This window comes from Trachypithecus francoisi, unplaced genomic scaffold (genome assembly GCF_009764315.1).
Source record: "Trachypithecus francoisi isolate TF-2019V2 unplaced genomic scaffold, Tfra_2.0 Contig01461, whole genome shotgun sequence".
In the NCBI taxonomy this organism is placed as follows: domain Eukaryota; kingdom Metazoa; phylum Chordata; class Mammalia; order Primates; family Cercopithecidae; genus Trachypithecus; species Trachypithecus francoisi.
The window spans coordinates 2,649,744-2,672,355 of NW_022681433.1; the positions used below are offsets into that span (position 1 = coordinate 2,649,744).

Sequence of the window (22,612 nt, forward strand, 5' to 3'; positions counted from 1 at the left end):
GACAAAGTCTCGCTGTGTCACCCAGGCTGGAGTGCAGTGGTACAATCTCAGTTCACTGCAACCTCCGCCTCCCCGGTTCAAGTGATTCTCCTGCCTCAGTCTCCTGAGTAGCTGGGATTACAGGCGCACGCCACCACGCCCGGCTAATTTTTGTATTTTTTTTTTTTTTTTGAGACGGAGTCTCGCTCTGTCGCCCAGGCTGGAGTGCAGTGGCCGGATCTCAGCTCACTGCAAGCTCTGCCTCCCAGGTTTACGCCATTCTCCTGCCTCAGCCTCCCGAGTAGCTGGGACTACAGGCGCCCGCCACCTCGCCCAGCTAGTTTTTTGTATTTTTTAGTAGAGACGGGGTTTCACCATGTTAGCCAGGATGGTCTTGATCTCCTGACCTCGTGATCCGCCCGTCTCGGCCTCCCAAAGTGCTGGGATTACAGGCTTGAGCCACCGTGCCCAGCCAATTTTTGTATTTTTAGTAGAGATGGGGTTTTGCCATGTTGGTCAGGCTGTTCTCGAACTCCTGACCTTGTGATCCACCCGCCTCAGCCTCCCAAAGTGCTGGGATTATAGGCGTGAGCCACCGCGCCTGGCCTACAATTGCTTATGTTGCATTGCTTTATAAACTCATATCCCATATACAGTCATCACTAAGACTTACTGACTGCCAGTACCAAATGGAGAAGCCTCCAACGCTGTAAAAGCATGGCAAGATAGGCTTCAGGATGGGTCAGCCCTGACATTACTCACTATGGAGTACAAGCACTGAGTTCTTTCTAGTTCTCTCTGAGAAAGGATTTCACCCACGGTCACACAATCACCAAGTAGGGAAGGAGGCTTCTCTTGGCTTTGGCTCTCACTGTTCCTTGGAAGGGTTTCTGATTGGTGGAGGCAGAGCAGACAGTGAGTGGTCCAAAGTGGATTGATGGCCCCAAATGAGCCAACAGAACACCCACGAATCCTACCTAGGCCAGGACCCAGAGACAAAAGGTAAGAGCTATTGCCAGCCACATGGGTCTTCATCAAAGCACAGCAGCACTGCCCACCACTCAGCCCCTTCCTCAATCTAAAGCCCAAGAGGGGAAGTTCTTCGGGAGAGAAGGGAAGCTGGTAAAGGCCGTGCTATTTCCCAAAGGCCTGACCCTCTGGGCCACCCCTAGCAATATAGTCAGTGTGGAATATGATCCCACCAAGAAAATGAATGGCACTATTTTAAGAGTAGAGCATCTTGGGGAAATCTAGGATGCCTACTCTGAAGCTTTTACTCAAGTGTGGAAGCCACACCAGTATTCAGGTATACTGTCTTACAAATCTAGAAGAATATTTTAGTTTTCAAGTACCCCATGAACAGTTTTTTAAAAATTCAACCACTGGCTAGGCATGGTGGCTCACACCAGTAATCCTAGCACTTTGGGAGGCCGAGGTGGGCAAATCACTTGAGGTAAAGACTTCGAGACCAGCCTGGACAACATGGTGAAACCGCATCTCTACAAAAAATACCAAAAAAAAAATTAGCTGGGCATGGTGGTGCACACCTGTAATCCCAGCTACTCGGGAGGCTGAGGTGAGAGAATTGCTTGAACCCAGGAGGCAGAGGTTGCAGTGAGCTGAGATCATGCCACTGCGCTCCAGCCTGGGTGACAGAGTGAGACTCCATATCAAAAAAATAATAATCAACCACTTAGCAAAGTACATCCATTAAGCAGACCCTACATCTAGAATGAGTTAAGCAACCATTTATAAGCATCTTCATGAGAAATGATCACCTCTGGGTTTTTCTGACATTTGAAATAAACATGGAACCAAACTGTATTTCCCTCAACACATAACTGTCCAAATTGCATGTATAAGTGGAAGCTGTAGGAACTATATTCCGCCTTTTGAATTAGGCGCATAAGGCTACTGACCACTCTATATTTTACCAAGAGCAAGTGCGGTGACTTTTCTATTTCAGTACGATTATGGGCAGAAACGATATGATGCAAAATAGAGGTTCTTCCATAAACTTTAAGATGTAGGGTAGAAGGGAAGACAAAAAGCAAAATTCCCAAGAAATCAGAATAACTTCACACTGGTCTTGTACTCCAAGAAACCCTGAGATGAACTGTAGTCCTCAAACACCTGTGCTTGGCTCAGGCCCACCAAGACACTTCAGTATGCTTCCCACTGGTTCATCATCAACTTCCTGCTATATTCGTAGGCCAAAAGAGTGCTCCATTGGCAGGGAATGCTCGAATCATAGTAGGTTTCAGTCCAGAATATAAGGCCGTTATTCCTAGCAAATAAAAGGGCGATCAAAGACTGCAACAATCCCTCCTTTGGGGACACCCACGCAGCTGCATAGCACAGGTATATTTACACATGCAAACCCAGACAGCAGTGCTAGAAACCAACAAGTCATGGAAGGATGCATTCCCCGCTTTCCCTAAATAGACTAACAGAAACAAGGCCAAGTATCAGGTCTCCTGGCAAAACTGACTGATGCTCAGGTAACATACCCCAATTCCATGCTTGGTTCACGCTTAGTACATGGATGCGGCAGAGCTGAGGCCTGAGATGGCCAGACGGAGGCAACTATGGAGACAGAGGTGGCAGCAGCTCTGCAGCTTCACCTGGGCAGTGGCAGGAGCACCAACCTTGAAGCCGGAGACCTGTTTATAGTATTAGTGCTGCCCAGGGTGGTTATGAAGATTGAATTAGATAAGGGAGGAAGGTGTAAATACTTTGTAAAACTTTACCTGTCATACAGATGTAACGGAGGATTACTATGAGTAATAGACAAGGTATCTGTGCTCTATTTGGGACAGAAAGTTTCTGTGTTACTGTCCTCTTTCTTTTTACAATCAAAACAGAGAAGTTCATATCTCAGATTTTCTTTCTTTTTTTTTTTTTTTTGAGACGGAGTCTTGCTCTGTCGCCCAGGCTGGAGTGCAGCGGTGCGATCTCGGCTCACTGCAAGTTCCGCCTCCCAGGTTCACGCCATTCTCCTGCCTCAGCCTCCCCAGTAGCTGGGATTACAGGTGCCCACTACCACGCCCGGCTAATCTTTTTGTATTTTTAGTAGAGACGGGGTTTCCCCGTGTTAGCCAGGATGGTCTCAATCTCCTGACCTCGTGATCTGCCCACCTCGGCCTCCCAAAGTGCTGGGATTACAGGCATGAGCCACCGCGCCTGGCCCATATCTCAGATTTTAAGATGTATATGGATGCTTGAAAAACAGGTATTTACTCACCTTCATTTTTCACAACATTTATAAAGGTTCTGATAAATCCTGCCTGTTTTCCAGACATGGAAAGAACTTGAATTCTGGATTTAATACAATCTACTGGGTATACAGCAAGCCAGAGGCAAATCCCACCAACTCCATCCACCACTTAGCATCAAAGGGACAGGGCCTAGAGAAAAAAAAAACAAAAAGCAAATTGTATTTTGTCTCAAGAACAGCTGATGTGACATTTCCAGAGATCAATGTAGTAATGACTGCAGGTAGGTGAAAATAAACATGCTCATGCTGCAGAATACAGTTCTTTGAGGAAACTGCCAAAGCTCTTGTTATCAAGCTCTAAGAACACAAGGTTTTGTTTTGTAGCCCAGGTCTACCCCTGCGTCTTGCCAAGTACAAGAAGCCCTAGTGAGGGTTGTATTTAGTTTGGTCACTGAGGTATCGAGGGCTGGCCCACACGAACCAGCAGGCCTCCAGCTGAGTGGCAACCCCCTACAGTGGGGAGAAGACAGGCCAAACACAATCTACGTCTTTTTTCAACTTTCTCACTCCTAAGTATTTTAATAGCCCTGATTCTTCCTTTACCATTAAAAGCCAAAATTGTTTTTATTAAACAGAGCAGTTAAGTCTGGGAGCTTGACTAACCACAGAATAGATTCAACACACACTGAGGGAGATGGTAAGAAAAACTCACTTATGTGAGCCAAACATCGCATGTAGTAATACCAACCAGCTAAACATGATAAGCTACAAAGAACTATGGTTTCTGCGGCTCTCAAAACACTATTAAGATTAGCAAGTTTTAAGCTTATTTCAAGATTATTTATAGGTGATTCCCCAATTGGGAAAGTCATTTCTGGATTTCTTCTCCCCTAAAATAGATCCAGAAAAACTAACAAACTTTATTCCAGTAAGAAACTTTGGGATGTACTGCTTCAGGCCCTGTCCTAAGGAAATTATCAGGCCTGGAGGGTGGGTGCTATCAACTGCCTGCCACCATGTTACCTTCTGGCATCCAGAAGCTTCCCTGTGCCAGATGCAGCCACCAATGTGGGGAGGAGAGCACAAAGGAATCCACAGAGAATCCACAGAAACCACACCTGTAAGGAGCAAACACCATCACACCCCACTGCTGTCAATGCAAACACATTTACCTAGTTCATCTTTTGATCTCCCCGATGCAAAAAAGGACCGGCTCAGTTCATAGCCACCAAAGAAGAAGAAATAGCCCGGAACTTCTCGAAGTAAAGTGCTTGAGAGTCCATGGTAGAAGCCCAAGGGGCCATCCTTCCTAAGGATACTTTTGATGACAGACCACACTGTACTGGGAGGAAACACAAAGAGCACGGTTATGGCAGGTGGGAAGGAAGAAAGGACAAAGGCATTTGCAACCAGTTAACAGATCTGATCAAGCACTAGCAAGGAAGAAGCTGATTTTCTAAAGGAAGAGCTAGGAACCAAGGCTACAAGGCATCCTTCTGTGGGAAGGAAATTTATTTGCAGGAAGGAATTCTCTAAACTCAGCAAGCATAAAATGGCGTTGTATTGCCCGGTCCCTTAGCGCCGTGATTCCTGTTCCTCAATCTTCCTGGTGTGTTTTTGGGAAATCTGTTCAGGTGCTTATAGGATTTGTTTTGTTTTAGTGCAGAGAAATGAGTGAAGGAGTAAATGTTGTTTGAAGGCAAGATAAATTCTGAGAACAAGTTATAGCTCCTATCATGCAGAAGCACCAAGAATTTATTTCTCAGAGCACCAGGGAGGCAGGAGAATCTCTTCTAAGCAGATCACAGCCCTGCTCCTGTAGCAGCCATAACACAGAAAACTTTTTGTCTGACTCCCCTTCATAATGGGGGGCTACCAGGGCAGGTTTATCCCTGCTAAAAACAGGCCAAGAAATCACATACTCAGTGCAACTCAGTGAATCCCTCTCTCCTCACTTTGTTCTCAGCGAGAAGGGGACTTGGCTTGGATAGATAAAGGATCAAGTCCCAAGGTAATAAAGGCCACAGACATTTAATAACTATTTTCCTTCTGAGAGCTTCAGAAGGCACTGTCAGGTATTCCCCATCAGCCAGCCCTTCCTGCAGCACTGCTACATGGAATTTAACAAAAGTAATCCAGCTCAACACATCTGAGGCTTAGCCCTAAGTTACCATACCATATGCTTTGTGTGAACACTGCTAGACCTCAAATACAAAGTCAGCTGATAATTCAAGGTGTCGATCTGCCTAAGTCCTTTGGATATAACTATTACTATCTTTTAATTACCTTGAATTACTTCCAAGGGACATGAGGGCAGCTTCCTGGGTGTTGTTAATGTTCTATTAGTTAATCTGGACACAGGTTATAAAGGCACATAAATTGTATCACTAAATACAGAACTGCATACATGTGACTTACATGTGCATTCATGATACTATGTGTATATTTGAAAAAAAAGTTTTAAAGACGTACACTCTTGGACTTCTAGGCAATGAATATTAGATTCAAGTTGGTTGTAATGTGTCTCAAGGGTGTAGAAAACAGGGCACTCTTCCAAACCCCGTTCTCACTGAGTGGGGACTGATCCCTGAAAATGGTCAATTTATCTACTGCTTTTTTCCAGCAGATTTATAGGCTTTGAGTTAACTACAGCAATATCCTTGGTCAGAACTTGGCCAGATGTCAAGGTAAGTAGGCAAGTTTTGCAATTAATAAGGATAATAAATTGCTTTCCAATTCAAGTAAATCAAATTGTGTATGACACAGCACTCTCAGAGGATAATGGGAATGTGTTTTCAAGAGTGAGCTAGAGAGTGATTTAATCATTGAAGAGTAGCTATGCTTACAAAAGTATTGATTAATGTTCTCAGAACTTGGACCATTTGCAGGTACGCTTGAAGGACTGGGGATAAGTGGGGTAAGGAAAGTTACCTCTAGGAACTGGGGCAATCAGCCTGAATACCCATGTGAAACCTGGAAGTGGGCATCAAATATTCATCTCAGAATCCAAATTGGCACTTATGAAGGCTCAGGTCTAAGGCAAAGTTCAAAAGCCACCCACTATGTACCTCCTAAAATGGTTGAAGATCATGCCTCATGTTTCCAAGAGGCCAAAAAGGGTGTTAAGCTCCTGGTTTCTCTAGTTCTGGGGTATTAAATATCTGTCTAAGACTTTCTGTGCAGTGGATGGTGGGTCTAATCACAGCCAATCCTTTCAGAAAATCTCTGACTGATAGGGGAAAGCATTCTAGAAACAATATTTTGAGTAAATAAATCGGTTTCCACATCTGCCACTTTAGTACAATATAAACTGAGAAATCATCCAATTCACTAGGGCAATAGAGACCTGACGTTTGTGCCCAAGTGGTGCTTACTTCTGGCTTTTGGCTATCTTTCCTGATGTCTCCATCTCATACATGGTCTGCAGCCGGCACTTCACGAGCTCCGTGGGGCAGAGCACCAGTGCAGCAAAGGCAGAGGCGAAGGAACCGGCAGCTGCATTCTGCAGATCACTGAAAGCACACAAGCAGACAGTTAGCCCTCAGCTTCTTCATTCCTTCGGCACCCACCACACGGAGGGCACTCTGGTGATAAAGCAGGGTAAGGAGCCAGGTGTGAGGGCATGAATCTGTGATTTCAGCTACTCAGGAGACTGAGGTGGGAAGAGTATTTGAGTCCATGTGTTCTAGGCTACAGTGCTATGACTGCATCTGTGAATAGCCACTACATTCCAGCTTGGGCAACAAAGAGAAACCTCCATGTCTAAAAAAATGATGAAAGGAAGGAAACTTGCATGTGCTGTTTCATCTAAGGATCCCACAACCCTGTAAGGCAGACAGTAGCACCCCAATTCCCTATGGGAAGTGACACTTAGAGATGAGATAATGTGGCCAGTCACACAGCTACTAAGTGGCAGTGCTAAGATGTGAACCCAGGTCTTCCTGACTGCAACACCCATATTCTTTTGATTACACACAGCGCTATGGACTGAATTGTCTTCCCCCAAGGTGATGGTGTTAGATGGGGCCTTTGGGAATAGTCAGGTATAGATGAGGTCATGAGGACAGGGCCATTGTGATGGGATTAGTCCCTTAGAAGAAGAGGCTAGAGAGATTGCTCACTCTCTGCCATATGAGGACACAGTGAGAAGATGGCTATGTTCAAATGAAGAAAAAGCCTCATCAGACACCAGCTCTGCTGGAACCTTGATCTTAGACTTTTCAGTCCCTAGAACTATGAGAAATGTTTGTTTTAGTCACTCAGTCTGGAGTATTCTGTTACAGCAGCCAAAGCCAACATACATCGCGACATAACAAAATAAAACTCCACAAAAAAACCCAAAGGCAAGGAGAAAAATATTACCCATAGTCCCCCACTGAAAAACACGCACTATTAATACTTCAGTGTATTTGCCCTAAGTTTTAAATAAAACTAGGCTCTAAGACTATCCCCACATGCCCACAATCCAACCTGGAGCAGCCAGATGTGCAATGTAACTGCCACAGATGAAAACCCAGAAAAAATTTTAACCAAAAGTTGCTGCATCACAAAAAGATTTTCCAGTTCAGCTGATGATCTACCACCTCAGCAACACAGAAGAGGGTAAAATGGTGCCACGGGAGTGGGTGAAGCCAGTACAAGTCTGCAAGCTCAGTGGTATTAGGTGAAATGGCTAAACTAGAAATCTAAACTAGGCAGCGCGATGAATGCACAAATACAAACACAGAAACATTCGCCTCCTGTATGGATTTAGTACCAGCAGCCAAAGGTCACTAGCAGGGTTATGAAACTGGAATCCAGTAAGAGTTCAAGAATATGGGGAGGCCAGGCGTGGTGGCTCACACCTGTAACCCCAGCACTTTGGGAGGCCAAGGCAGGCAGGTCACTTGAGGCCTGGCCAACACGGCAAAACCCCATCTCTACTAAAAATTAGCCATGCCTGGTGGTGCACGCCTGTAATCCCAGCTACCCCAGTGGCTGAGGCACAAGAAGCGCTTGAACCAGGGAGATGGAGGTTGCAGTGAGCCAAGATCATGCCACTGCACTCCAGCCTGGGCGACACAGTGAGACTCTTTCAAAAAAAAAAAAAGAATATGGGGAAAAGTCTGAGAAGTGTTTCAAAAGAAAGGCTTCTCTGTGAGTTCATGGTTCATGGGAGTCGGGATAGAAGGTCCCTTCCAGCCCCGGAAGAGTGTTGCATGATAGGATCATGACTGGCATTTGGGGTGGGACAATCCTTCATTGGGCAAGAAGGACTGAACTGGTTCCCTGACACCCATTCAATGCTGGCATCGTGCTCTCACTGGACAGCCAAGATCGCCCTCACAGATTTCCAGAAACCCCCGAGGGTGGGTGGGAATCTCCTCAGTTAACTACCCAGGTAGAGAGATAATCCCCTAACAATTTTTCTCCAAACGGAGCAAAAGCACAGATGAGGCCAGGCGCAGTGGCTCACACCTGTAATCCCAGCACTTTGGGAGGCCAAGGTGGGCAGATCATGAGGTCAAGAGATTAAGACCATCCTGGCCAACGTGGTGAAACCCCATCTCTACTAAAATACAAAAATTAGGGGGGCATAGTGGTGCACACCTGTAGTCCCAGCTACTCGGGAGGCTGAGGCAGGAGAATTGCTTGAACCCAGGAGGCAGAGGTTGCAGTGAGTCAAGATCGCACCACTACACTCCAGCCTGGCAACAGAGTGAGATTCCATTCTCAAGAAAAAAAAAAAAAAGCACAGATGGACCTACCATATTCAGGGGTACTAAAGTTTTTCCAGTGTTAAAGATTAGTATAAAATCAAGGTGGCGCTAGTCTTGGCCCTGGTTTGCTAGTCCCTGGCGGTCTAGCTTCTGTGCCATGGCCAGATGCAAGGGGGGGTTCCCAGAGGCTGAGCTGGCCTTTGATACACCCAAATCTCTCAGAAGACTTGGCCTGGAGTGGGGCTTGCTTTCAGTAGGAAGACACTGCTTGCAGTGCGGACTTCCTTTTGATGTGAGAGAATTAAGCCTAAAACCATTAACAAAGAAGAACCAGGTACACAAATGTACTTGCACATGCTTTTATGGCTTGTGGAAACCATCCAATGCTGTTCAGTCCACTCCTTTCCCCCACTTCACTCCTTAGCAGCTTGTTAGAACCAAAGCTTAAAATGGTTTCTGCTGTCTTTCAGTCAGCCTGCAGATCCACAGTTGGCCTCCCTCAGGGACTCTCTGTTAACCTGCTGACAGGCAATAGTCAATTAGGAGCATTAACCAGGGTCTGCCAAGTTTGCCAGGACAAAGGTGACAGTCAATAAATGTAGAAGTCTATTGAGTTGAAGATATAATAATGGCTCAGACATCTGAATGAACACCAAGCACATTATTATAGTGCAAGGACATGGTCAAATCAGATATGCAGTGGACTTTGGCTTTCCAATAAACACTTTCGTCGACTAGTGCACAGAAGGAGGTGCATGGGCCCCTGGTTCTGCACAGAGTACGAATGTGTAGGACTGGAATTGAAATGGTAATAAGTATCGGATGGGATTTTGTAAGAATCATCCATTTGTCATATATTCAACAAACATGTACCTGACCACTCCTGCTGTGTAAGACCCTGTCCGGCAAAACGTCAAAGCAGAACAACACTCTAGGTCATGTTGAAACCGGGAACAGACAAATATTTACAATGTGATTGCAGAAATTCACCACAGGCTCTCACAAGCAGTTCTTTCCTTTCGCTGCTCCTGATTAATCTTCTCTCTAGAACTGACCCTTACAAAACATTCCAGACCCCCAACCGTGGTCTGATGGAAAGGAGACTGGGCAGGAGCTCAGAGGACACAAGTCCAAGTCCTTAGCGGGGTGACCCTGCACATGTCAGTATCGGAACCTCAGTTCCTCCATCCCTTAGAGAGAGAACATCTGCCTTGCTCTTCTCACAGGATCACGGTGAGGACTACAGAGACATGATATACATGTCAGAGCTTTGTAGACTCTAAGACAGCATTTCCCCAACAGGTAACAGGCAAACACTGTTCCTCAGAATGGAAAAAGATAAAAAAGGCCCAAGCTCAAAAAAGATGAGCACTGGATTAGACAAGGTTAATCAGGATGGTTTATTTACTGCAAAACAACTAAGCATCGGCCGGGCGCGGTGGCTCAAGCCTGTAATCCCAGCACTTTGGGAGGCCGAGACGGGCGGATCACGAGGTCAGGAGATCGAGACCATCCTGGCTAATACGCTGAAACCCCGTCTCTACTAAAAATACAAAAACTAGCCGGGCGAGGTGGCTGGCGCCTGTAGTCCCAGCTACTCGGGAGGCTGAGGCAGGAGAATGGCGTAAACCCAGGAGGCAGAGCTTGCAGTGAGCTGAGATCTGGCCACTGCACTCCAGTCCGGGCGACAGAGCAAGACTCCGTCTAAAAAAAAAAAAAAAAAAAAAAGCATCTTTTCTTTTTTGAGAGATAGGGTCTTGCTCTGTTGCCCAGGCTGGAGTGCAGTGGTGTCATCTCACTGCAACCTCTGCCTCCTGAGCTCAAGCAATCCTCCCACCTCAGCCTCCCTGGTAGCTGGGACCACAGACGTGTGCTACCACACTCAGCTAAGTTTTATATTTTATGTAGAGACGGGGTTTTGCCATGTTGCTCAGCTTGGTCTCAAACTCCTGGGCTCTAGTCATCTGCCCACCTAAGCCTCTCAAAGTGCTGGGACTATAGGCGTGAGCCACTGTGCCCAGCTTTAAGCATCTTTAATGAACTAAGTAACACATACACGACATGAAATAAATGTACCCAGGGTGATTCTTCACGAGAGAGACACTGTGACGTAATTTCCCAACTCTTTCTTAAGGACACCCAGCAATTCAATGTTCTGAAAGTAGTGTGGGGAAATGCAGCTGTAAGGTATTAGATTGTTCTCAGCAGAAAAGCAATATGCTCTTACCTGTCCTTCACTTTGTTCACAGGCTAAGGAAGCAAGAAAGTGGAGGGGCAGGCAGGGCCAGATCCCCAGTGGTTTCGCTCATGCAAGACAGAAGTCACTGTCTGTCCTGCGGCTGGAGGGGCTGCTTTGCTCAGAAGACACAGGTCTTCTCCAGAATCTCATGTGGCTGCTTACTGTTTCCCTGTCTTCTCTCCCCATTTTGTCCTTTGCTAAGGAAACTGAACTGAAATGAAGTCCAGGTCTTCTCTAATAGAGTGTCTCTCCTTCAACAGGGAACAAAACTATAGTCGCCCGTGGTTTTTGCTTCTGTTCATTCAGTCTCCATCATGGCAGGCCACACTCTCCTGGTTTGTGCCCTGCTTGTTTCTTTACTGCCTTCCTGCCTGCCCTTTCTGTGCTGGAGGCTCATCTCATTCATGCTCAGCCCTCCTCGCTGTCTACACTGTCTTCTTGGGCAATCGTATCCAGTCCCAAGCCTCAAGCTCTACTCATCATGGTGGAATTCCTGCCTAGAAAAGGGCACCCTTCAGACCTCCAGGCACCTCCAGAGAACACTGCTGTGCACAAGGAACCGAATTCAGTTGTGTGGGACCTGCAGCTGCAATCAGGTTTCAAACTCCTACTGAAATAACTCAGACTGCCCTTGGCAGTCTTGAAGCTTATATAATAATTTTACGTGGTATAAAATAAAATCAACATTCAAAGCAGGGAGAGCTAAACATCCCAGTGGTTTCCGAATTCTCTTTAGTCTCTCTATAATAAATACCCAAGGCAAGACCAAGAACGAGGCAAAGTCTGATGTTTTGGGAAAATCTGGACAGAGAAAGGTGGGTTCCCTTGCATCTTTGCAAACATTTCCGACCCTTCCTAAAACTCCTCAAATTCATCTGGCTCAGATAACCTCTTCCAATACTCTGCTTTTTGCTAATGAAAGATAAGCTAAAATGTGGATCATAAGCGGCATCTACAGTTTTAGTGCAGCATGTCTGCTGACGAGAGGTAGCACCACCAGCTGCATTTGAACAGCATTCTACTGGAGAAAACTGAAACCGAAGGGCGGTTCGTTCTCAGTGGTGGATGATGAGCAGGTCTCCTCTGTGGCGTGCACATGTGGTTTCCAAGTTTTATATGATGACAATGTATAACTTCATAAATAAAAGGAAAGCAGTTATTTTTTAAAAAGGAAATGTTCTTCCACATAAGGCGTCAGTAAAATTGTGACCTTCCAACAGTAGATTTTTTTTAATTTTTATTTTTTGTAGAGATAGGGATCTTGCTATGTTGCCCAGGCTGGTTTTGAACTCTCAGCCTCAAGCCATTCTCCTGCCTTTGCCTCCCAAAATGCTGGGATTACAGGCATGAGCCACCATGCCTTGCCAGTTTTGTGGGTTTTTTTTAAATAAAAGAAAGCGTGTGTCCTTGACTCACCTCAGCTTTGCCTGCTTGTCCAATCCAGCCACTTTCCGCACCACCTGCTGGCAGAAGCCATAGCACATGAAGAGGACTGAGTTCTCAGCGATGTTGGCGATTAGTGCTGGGCTGGTCCCCTTGTAGAAGCCACGGAAGCCCACCTGGGAGTAAGTCTTCAGGCAGCAGTCCGTGAGGCCTCGGTACAGGTCAGGGAACGTCTGCATCTTCACTTTCATCGTGTCAAAGGGCTGCCCGGTCAGTACACACGCTGTGCCCCCTGGAATCAGGACAGATGACTGCTCTAGTATGAGGCTACATTTCCATTATCTATGGAAAGAAGGCACAGGCAGCCTACCCCAGAACGTACCCCTGCTTCAGTTCATTTCAACCTCTTTTCCTCCAAAACCTTCCAGCCATGTCCAGTAAACGATTTATAGCAGGTCCTTGATGTGCCTGGCATCTAAGTCGCACCCTGAAGGAGCTCATGCTAGGCAGGGGAGAGAGACAGACATGTGCTCAGCAGTGGCAGGCAGAGAATGCAACAGTGCAGTGAGTATGTAGGAGTCTGAGCAATAAGGTCAGAGGGACTATGCTTTGCTGCGAGATCCTGGACAAGCCGTATAACTTCTGAGCCTTAGCTCCTCATCCATGCCACCTCATAGGGTTAGCATGAGGATTAAATAAAAATGGAGGAGACAAGCTCAGCACAGCACCAGCTACGTAAGTGGTTAGTAACCAGCGGCTACTGTGGGCGCGAGAAACGGAAACCACAGAAAGGGAGGGGAAACCTAGGAAGACTTCATCACTTACTTTGCCTAACGCCCAGTGGGACTGATCAGACCTGGCACCACAGAAAGGAAACAAGGAGTCTGGCTAATTAATCCCCGAAGAGCTAAATATTTCATTCTATAGAAAAACCTCTTTAATTTGAGCTCTACCAATTAATAACGTATTTAGAGAATGGACTGAAATTTATTTATGCTTAGCTTAAATCCTTTATTTATATACTTTTTTTTTTTTTTTTGAGACGGAGTCTCGCTGTGTCGCCCAGGCTGGAGTGCAGTGGCGCGATCTCGGCTCTCTGCAAGCTCCGCCTCCCGGGTTCCCGCCATTCTCCCGCCTCAGCCTCCGAGTAGCTGGGACTACAGGCGCCCGCCGCCTTGCCCGGCTAGTTTTTTGTATTTTTTTTAGTAGAGACGGGGTTTCACCGTGTTAGCCAGGAGGGTCTCGATCTCCTGACCTCGTGATCCGCCCGTCTCGGCCTCCCAAAGTGCTGGGATTACAGGCTTGAGCCACTGCGCCCGGCCTATTTATATACTTTTACAAGAATATTAAATACAGCAAAGTCTACATTGCACAAAATAATTTTTTTTTCTTTTTGAGATGGTATCTGCTCTGTCACCCAGGCTGGAGTGCAGTGGTGCAATCTCAGCTCACTGCAACCTCCGCCTCCCGGGTTCAAGGAATTCCTGTGCCTCAGCTTCCCGAGTAGCTGGGATTATAGGTGCCCGCCACCACATCTGACTAATTTTTGTACTTTTCATAGAGATGGGGTGTCACCATGTTGCCAAGGTTGGTCTCGAACTCCTGGCCTCAAATGATCCTCCTGCCTCGGCCTCCCAAAATGCTGGGAGGCATGAGCCACCATGCCCAGCCACGTGAAATCATTTTAAAAATTCTAAACAGAAGAAAAGGAATGAACTGTAACCACCCTACAACATCCCGACACCCTGTAGTAGGGTTGGTGTCGTGGGAACTCCCAGTGGTTAGCGTTTACCATCTCCTCCTGGACCTGAGAGGAGCTCTTAAAGCTTCATCAAAATGCAAAAGAAGGCTTACAGAAAATACTTGACAAATGCAACTTCCTGACTTTGACATTATACATAGTTATTCCATCTAAACTCTGGAAAGTGGAGTTGGGGGAAGGGACATTAAGAATAATTCTCAATTATTTATTGGCAAATAAGCCAACACTTCCAAAGAGTCTGAAAACCGCTTGATCTCTTTTTTTTTTTGAGATGGAGTCTCACTCTGTCGCCCAGGTTGGAGTGCAGTGGCACGATTTCCGCTCACTGCAAGCTCCGCCGCCTCCTGGGTTCACGTCATTCTTCTGCCTCAGCCTCCCGAGAAGCTGGGACTACAGACGCCCGCTACCACGCCCGGCTAATTTTTTTGTATTTTCAATAGAGACGAGGTTTCACTGTGTTTGCCAGGATGGTCTCGATCTCCTGACCTCGTGATCCGCCCGCCTTGGTCTCCCAAACTGCTGGGATTACAGGCATGAGCCACCGCGCCCGGCCTTTGATCTCTTTTTTAAGCAGCAAGCAATATGATCTGTGTGAGCCCATCGTTACTGTTCATTTCTTCCAGGAGAGGAATGACACACTTCTGCCTTTAACTGCCAAATAATCCCCAATTCTGAATTAGTGGAATATAAGTTAAGATGATTTTACTATGATTAATCCTGAGTCATTCTCTCCCAGGTACTGCTGGGCTAGGATAAAAAGATATCTGAATGACATTAAAATAATTTAATTATTCCAAGAGAAGAGGTGACAGAATGTTTTAAGTGGGTGCGTAATTCAGAGAGCCTAGATGCAGATAAGCTGCATCTAGCCATAAAGCATTTAATTCAGCACATTCATATTTTAAGTTGATCATCTTGAACAGTTCAGGCATCACAGGTTACTAGAATACACATTTGCTGTATATCTGGGATAGTTACATTTCCAACAGGGAGAAGGGGTAGGCTAATGAATGTACAAATGCTAGCAACAACTGTCTCCCGTCCTCTGCGAGGGTAAGCTAACTTCCTGTGTAATTTACCACAAATGACATGGTCATGGCGCTCACTGTGCCCTCAAGTGAGAGAAGACTGTTCTGAACACCAGTACCAACCACGGAGCCTGACACCTAGTAGGTTCTCAAAGATCTATCAAGTCTATAAAGCCATGAATAAATATTATCTTTCTCCACTTGCCTAGAAGTCAGACTTCTGATCTTTTTCTCCTTAAAAGACAAATAACAACATTCTTTAGGCGGTGTGTTGGCCAGCCAAGCACCTTATTCCGCAGGAAAGGCACTCAGACTATGTCATACCTAACACTTGACCAAGGGTGGTGGTTTGGATTTTCAGTCCTTGACATAGAGTCACTAAATCTTGAGATATAGAGGAAATCTATCAGGGCAGGGGCAGTGTCTCAGGGAAGGGACAGCTCTGAAGAAGGCAGAGAGGTGAGAAGAGAGAATCAGACTCACACCACAGGACCAGGTCCACCCAAGCAGAGGTGAGACCCCAAACCCCTCTGGAGGCCATCCGTAAAGGTTTAACAGGGCAGGGAAGTATATCATTTTCAAGAAACTCCAATAAAAACAGGTTTGGGGTTGTTTTTAATTTTGGCATTTGAGAAGATAAACTTCAATGATCTGAAATGCCACATTCCCCAACTACGCCAAACAAGGTACACTGCAACAGTAGTCAAAGTAGTGACTGCATTGTTTTAGAGCTGCTGAATGACTAACTCTTAAAGTGGTACCATGTTTCCCTTCGAGACTATTTAACTTTTGGGATCCACGCGCCCTCATTTCAATAATTATCTGATTACCTAACTAAGTTCTTGAAATCCTCCTTCGTCCTAGCTGATTAGGGACCTAATCTCTTACAGCCATTGCAGATAGGGAAATGAGAACTTCCCAGCACTTTAGAGTAGACGAGCTGGCTGAAAACCTGTGTGGCGGGGAAAACTTTGTTTAAAAGGAAAAGAAGAAATACACACAACAACACATTTAAGCTCCATCCACATCACCTCGGGCAGCAGCTGGCTGTGTGCTTACAGTCGGATCGCTTCCATGGGTGACCTCTGCCGCAAAACACTACAGGTCCTCTGCTCCTATCCAATGGCTGGCAGAAAAATCCCAAAGCCCAGCAAGTTCCACATCCAGAAAGTCAGGGCCCAAAGGCTCCAATGTGTGCTGCAGACGCATTACTGAGTACTAAAACAGAGACGGCAACACCACCAGACAAGGGACCCAGGGACCTCGGTCCTGCCCTGTCTTCACACCATCTTGTTGCATAACCTTGAACAAATTTACTGCTCCTCGTGGGCCTTTTTCTACATACTCAACGAGCACTGGAGCCAACAATGTCTAAAGGTCGCTCTAGCTCCAGCATTCAAAGACTCCAAGATCCTCAAAAGTGGGACTCTACTTTCCATTTGCATCCCATGGGCCTCACAGCAGAACGGAGGTTTTTGTGTCACTGATGGGCACCTCCTCTGCCCAGGCCCCAACCTAAAGACCAAGTCTCCCTCCCCTTCCCCATCCCATCCTCCCAGGAATGGGCTTCGTTGTCCTCAGAAGTTAGACTACCCATCGCAGCTCTACCTCGGTGAGGGGCATCCCTGTGTCGCCAGCACGGGGAGAAATACCTGTCCAACAGTGATGGGGACAGTGTGTCAGTACACATAAGGGACCAATACGTGTTCAAAACATACCCACCAGCAAATGCCTTACATACCAGGCTCCCAACCATACTGTTGCAATTTCTATCTTTCAAACTAACTAAATTATAAATGTGGTACCCAAATACTTGTATGCACATAAATAGGAAAAGGTAGACTTTTAAATTCTATCACCAGAGGTTCTAGATCTTTGACAGACTGACTGAAAGACATAAAATGTCAAAAGCTGAGACTACATATGGCTAAACACCTTCCTACTGCAGAGACAGAGCTGAGCCCAAGAGCATTCACTTGCTGGTGAGAGGCGGCCTGGGGCAGGCAGATGGTTGCACCATTCTCAGGGTCAGCATCTTCCCCATGTGGCATGGGGGAGGGGAGGGGCATGAGGCCTGGGAGGCTGTAGCCTAAAGCCATGCAGTGGGCAAGAGACTACTGGGCAGGCCCCTGCCAGCCTTCAGTTCCCTGAGCATCTGATGCCAGCATGCTCCTTGTGGGCTCTGCCCTGGGAGAAGTGCCCTTGCCCAGTGCTCCTTATCAGTGTCTGTGATGCGCTCTCTCCAGTCCTCCTCATTAGCATACCTTGGCCGACGTTTGGCTCATGGGAAAACACTTCGTTCTTCTCTGAACAATTTATTTTTCACAATTGAGCAAATGACTGATGAGGTGGCCACACTCATGACTATACTCATCTGTTAGTGGCGGGGGTGGGGGTGTGCTGGATAAGGACAGCATTGGGCAACAACCCCCTAGCCTCCCCACTCCAGGGAGCTGCAACTACTATGAGAAACCTGTGGGAGGCCAGGGTAGTCCAGGGTTTCCCTTTGGACAATCAGCATTCCAACGGCTCCTCCTACTTCTAGAGGAACCAAATCACCACCACGCCCTTCCCATTCTGCCTGTGCCTCAGCCTGAGGGTCCTGCTCTTCTTGCATGTTCAAGCTGATCTTTCTAAGGAGTAGCCTGCACGATGCCAGCACTACCCCCTTATCATAGGCAGCACCTCCCTGTGCCGGGGGAGCCTCAGGCTCTTGGGTTTAGGCCCCTAGGCTCAGGTCAGCTGACATTCCCAGCAAATCCTACAACTTCTTTCACGGCTCTAAGACACAGTCCGTTATCAGTCTCATTTTCAAAGACATGTCTTTTTTTTTTTGAGACAGAGTTTCCCTCTTATTGCCCAGGCTGGAGTGCAATGGTGTGATCTCGGCTCACCACAACCTCCACCTCCCGGGTTCAAGCGATTCTCCTGCCTCAGCCTCCCAGGTAGTTGGGATTACAGGCATGCAGCACCACGCCTGGCTAATTTGTATTTTTAGAAGAGATGTGGTTTCTCCATGTTGGTCAGGCTGGTCTTGAACTCCTGACCGCAGGTGATCTGCCCGCTTCAGCCTCCTAAAATGCTGGGATCACAGGCGTGAATCACTGCGCCCAGCCTTTTAAAGACATTTCTAAGAGTGTCCTCCTTTCTTTCCCAACACTAGCAGCGACAGTAAGTGGTATTTCCCAGGAGATGCTATGGTGTTATTTTTGCACTACAAGGGCTCTGAAGACTGCCAGGCTTGAAGTAAAGAACCACATCACCTGCCTATCCCAGCCAGGTGACAATGGACAAGGGGCTTCACCTCTGAGCTGTTTTCCAGCTGCACTGGGCACATTCCTCCCCTCACCCTGACTCACAAGGTGTTAACAATAATGGACACTCCTTTGCCTTCTGCCACGCTCTGAACAATACTATACTTCCATCAAATGGATTCATCCCAAAGGTAAAGCACATCGCTTCTGGGGAGAAAGGTAATATTTGCATACCATTTTCATCTGATCTCATTTAGAGGGTAGTTGAGGAATAAAGAGAACTGGGTTTTCTCTGTGATTACAGTTAGGCATTGCTTAATAACTGGGACATGTTCTGAAATACGCGTCATTACACAACTTCATCATTGTGCTATCACAGAGCATACACACCCGACTCTAGATGGCATAGCCTACTCCACACCTAGGTTAGACCGTATGGCCTGTGGCTCCTAGGCCACACACCTGTACAGCATGTTACTGTACTGGATGCTGTAGGCAACTATAACACAGTGGTATTTGTGCATCTAAATGTATCTAAACACAGAAAAGGTATAGTAAAAGGTAGTATAATCTCATGGGACCACCACCAGACACGCCGTCCATCACCGACAGAAACATGGTGATAAGGCACATGACTGTACCTGCAGCCCCCGCCGTGAGGTCAATAGCAGCCTGGATAGCCGGATTGGACTTCATGTTTGCCCACTCTTCTGCTGGTCTTGTGGAAGGCAGCTCTCTGGAGTTTATGACAGGCACCACATATCCCTGAGGGGAGGCAAGAGTTCACCATTAGTCCAAGTCTGCAGCCTCCCGTTCTCTAGGCCTGCAGCCAAATTACTGAATCTAAACTTCTGAGAGCCATGAACTGGGCTCTACATCGTTCCAAAGGAAAGGGGCTCCAGGTATCAGTGCAGCTTAGCAACTGCCCCCTGGAAAACTCACAGATCAAAAACCTTCCCTGCGTATCAATGCTACAGCCACCAGCAGCATTTCAAGTGAGCTTTCTGAAAACTGAAAAAATGAACACCAAATAAGTAAGCCAATCACAGTACCAAACCACATCAGACTTGTTTTTTTAGAGGCCTACATGGAGCCACCAATTGAACAGGCTCAGTTCTTTTTTTTTTTTTTTTTTTTTTTTTTGAGACGGAGTCTCGCTCTGTCACCCGGGCTGGAGTGCTGTGGCCGGATCTCAGCTCACTGCAAGCTCCGCTTCTCGGGTTCACGCCATTCTCCTGCCTCAGCCTCCCGAGTAGCTGGGACTACAGGCGCCGCCACGTTGCCCGGCTAGTTTTTTGTAGTTTTTAGTAGAGACGGGGTTTCACCGTGTTAGCCAGGATGGTCTCGATCTCCTGACCTCGTGATCCGCCCGTCTCGGCCTCCCAAAGTGCTGGGATTACAGGCTTGAGCCACCGCGCCCGGCCCAGGCTCAGTTCTAAATTCAGACAGCAGCCTGTGCTGGGTGCCTGAGGGGATCTCACAGGACAGTAGGTCTGGAAAGGAACACTCAGACAGCCAAGGGTGGGAGCTGCACCCCGGGAACACACACGCCTTGGTGAATGCCTGCTCTACCTGCAGCGTGGCTCCTTCAGCCTCTACAGCTGGGAGTCCTCATCTGTACAAGGTGAATAATAAAAATGTTGTAAAACAAAGGTAGTCACAAATAGCCACATCAGACTGATGGGACGCCCCACTGTACACAAGCGTCACGTGCTCTTAGAACAAGGCCCTGCACAAGCACCTTCCTGTCACACACATCTTCCTGTCACCACAGTCCACTAGCCCTTCAAATGTAAATGTGTGCAGGAGTCGCCTGGGGGCCTCGCTAAATAAAACGCAGCTTCTGATTCCGCAGCCTCGGACAGGACCCGAGATTCTGCCTGTTTCGATGAGCTCCCAAGTGAGGCGGACAATGCCAGTCCACAAACTCACACTTTGAGATACAACACCTGGCCCGTTGTGTCCAAATCTGCTTGATCACCTGGAGTAGTTATTAAATATCCAAATTGCCAGGACTTTCTTCTGGAAATCTTGATCAGTATGTTTGGGTTGGAGCCTTGGGCATTTGGGAAAAAGAGAATTTCTTTCTCTCCCTTAAGACAAAAGTCAACCACTGTTGAGGCGTGGGCTTAATAAACGTTGACTAAAATATCCAACTCAACAACCAATCCTGTATAACTTTCAAACTGTGCCAGTAACTTATTTGCAAATAATAAGGAACAACTTATTTCTCATCACATTGAGGAGCCGTGTGACCCATCGTGCTGGATCAGAGATGAACACCAAGTGCCCTCCTAACACCAATGTCAACCTGAACGTCAACAGGAAACACTGGCCACGGAGAAGCTGTTTAAACCTCTTGAAGCATTTTGCCAATGACCAGACTTCAATCATCTTCCTTTATTTACAAAAAATTTAAAACCAGTGGCAACAACAGCACATTACTTAATAAAGCATCTAAGTTAGAAGTGCAAGACACTGATTTATATGCTGTTGATAGATCTGGAGAGACAGGACCATTTACTAGGCTGAAAAGGTGGCGGCCATCTGGTATCTTCCTAAAAAAGTTTATCAGGGTCCTGGCCAGGCGCGGTGGCTCATTCCTGTAATCCCCGGATCACAAGGTCAGGAGTTTGAGACCAGCCTGACGAATACGGTGAAACCCCCTCTCTACTTAAAATATAAAAATGACCCCGGCATGGTGGTGCGCACCTGTAGTGCCAGCTACTCGGGAGGCTGAGGCAGAAGAATCACTTGAACCCAGGAGGCGGAGGTTGCAGTGAGCCAAGATTGTGGCACTGCACATAGCCTGGGCGACAGAGCGAGATTCCATCTCAAAAAAACATTTTTTAAAAAAGTTTATCAGGGTCCTAATCCCTTCCCAGAAGGCAAACTAAGGCCTGGAGCAAGACAAGGTCAACCAAAGCCACCCAACTGTCAGTGACAGAGGATTCAGTTCAAAGTCCTGTCCTTTCAGGCCTGTGCCTACAAACCAACACTGAATCTGAGTATTTCAACCTGGCCAAAGGCAACACAAAACACCCAACCCTGTATTTTAGGGAAAGAAAAAAACCGGGGCAACTGAGAAGACCTACAGAGGCAAGTCCAATGTGGCCTCCCAGATAAACCTCAACGCGCTTATTTCTTTTGGCACAGACACTTCTCTCTTAACTTTGAAGGAAAGTCACATCACATTGCATTCTGTCTGTCCATATGAATTAAACCGTTAGGTGAGCCAAACTTAAACACATTAAATTCTATAAATAGGCCGGGCACAGTGGCTCACGCCTGTAATCCCAGTACTTTGGGAGGCCAAAGTGGGCGGATCACCTGAGGTCGGGAGTTCGAGACCAGCCTGACCACACGGAGAAACCCCGTCTCTACTAAAAATACAAAATTAGCTTGGCGTACTGGGCCATGCCTATAATCCCAGCTACTAGGGAGGCTGAGGGAGGAGAATAGCTTGAACCCAGGAGGCGGAGGTTGCAGTGAGCCCAGATCGCCCCCATTGCACTCCAGCCTGGGCAACAAGAGCAAAACTCCATCTCAAAAAAATAAACAAATAAATAAATTCTACAAATAGCCACTAGAGATTATTAGGAAAGAAAACGATGCCGGGTACTAACAGATTCACTCAGAAGGAGTGGGCAACTAATTCATATTATGTGTAGCTCTGGCTTGGAGAAGACACAGGGCTTGGAGGAGGCAAGACTGTTCACCATGAATTAAAATTGATTTATGAGCTTGCTGTAGCACTTGGAATAGAAAAAAGAATCTTTTCAGCGCCTTTGACCCCTCTCTCAAATTACAACAGGGTGCGACTGAGGAACAACAGTGCCAACCACCCATTTTTCTCGACCCTTGGGGAAATTAACTTTTTTTTTTTTGGATGGGAGGGAGACTCAGTAGATGAGGCTGCATTTTCCACGAGGGAACACGAACCGCTGCGGGAAGATCCCGGCTTCTCGCTAAACCTGGGGCGGCATGAGCCTCTGGCCAGCTCGCCATCCAGTCCCCAGAGCCCGGGCTTTAGGTAAAGCGTGGAGATGCA

The 22,612-nt window shown here is 46.9% G+C and overlaps 2 protein-coding genes across 5 annotated transcripts in view; one reads left to right on the top strand and one right to left on the bottom strand.

The window, feature by feature from the left end:
• LOC117096976 (phosphatidylinositol 3,4,5-trisphosphate 3-phosphatase TPTE2-like) overlaps positions 1-13,503 on the top strand; it is an 80,715-nt gene extending 67,212 nt beyond the window's left edge. For all 4 annotated transcript variants that reach the window (XR_004442762.1, XR_004442748.1, XR_004442750.1 and 1 more), the window contains 3 exons: positions 5,823-5,883; positions 6,624-6,796; positions 11,145-13,503. The gene's annotated coding sequence lies outside the window, so the exon portion shown is untranslated. The remainder of the gene's footprint in view (positions 1-5,822; positions 5,884-6,623; positions 6,797-11,144) is intronic.
• Positions 468-22,612, bottom strand: SLC25A15 (solute carrier family 25 member 15). The gene is given in 9 exon segments (XM_033234374.1): positions 468-2,195; positions 2,198-2,266; positions 3,224-3,356; positions 3,358-3,386; positions 4,369-4,538; positions 6,571-6,708; positions 12,551-12,809; positions 19,203-19,326; positions 22,504-22,612. Coding segments are annotated over 9 exon segments (1,041 nt in total). The 5' UTR covers positions 22,570-22,612; the 3' UTR covers positions 468-2,142.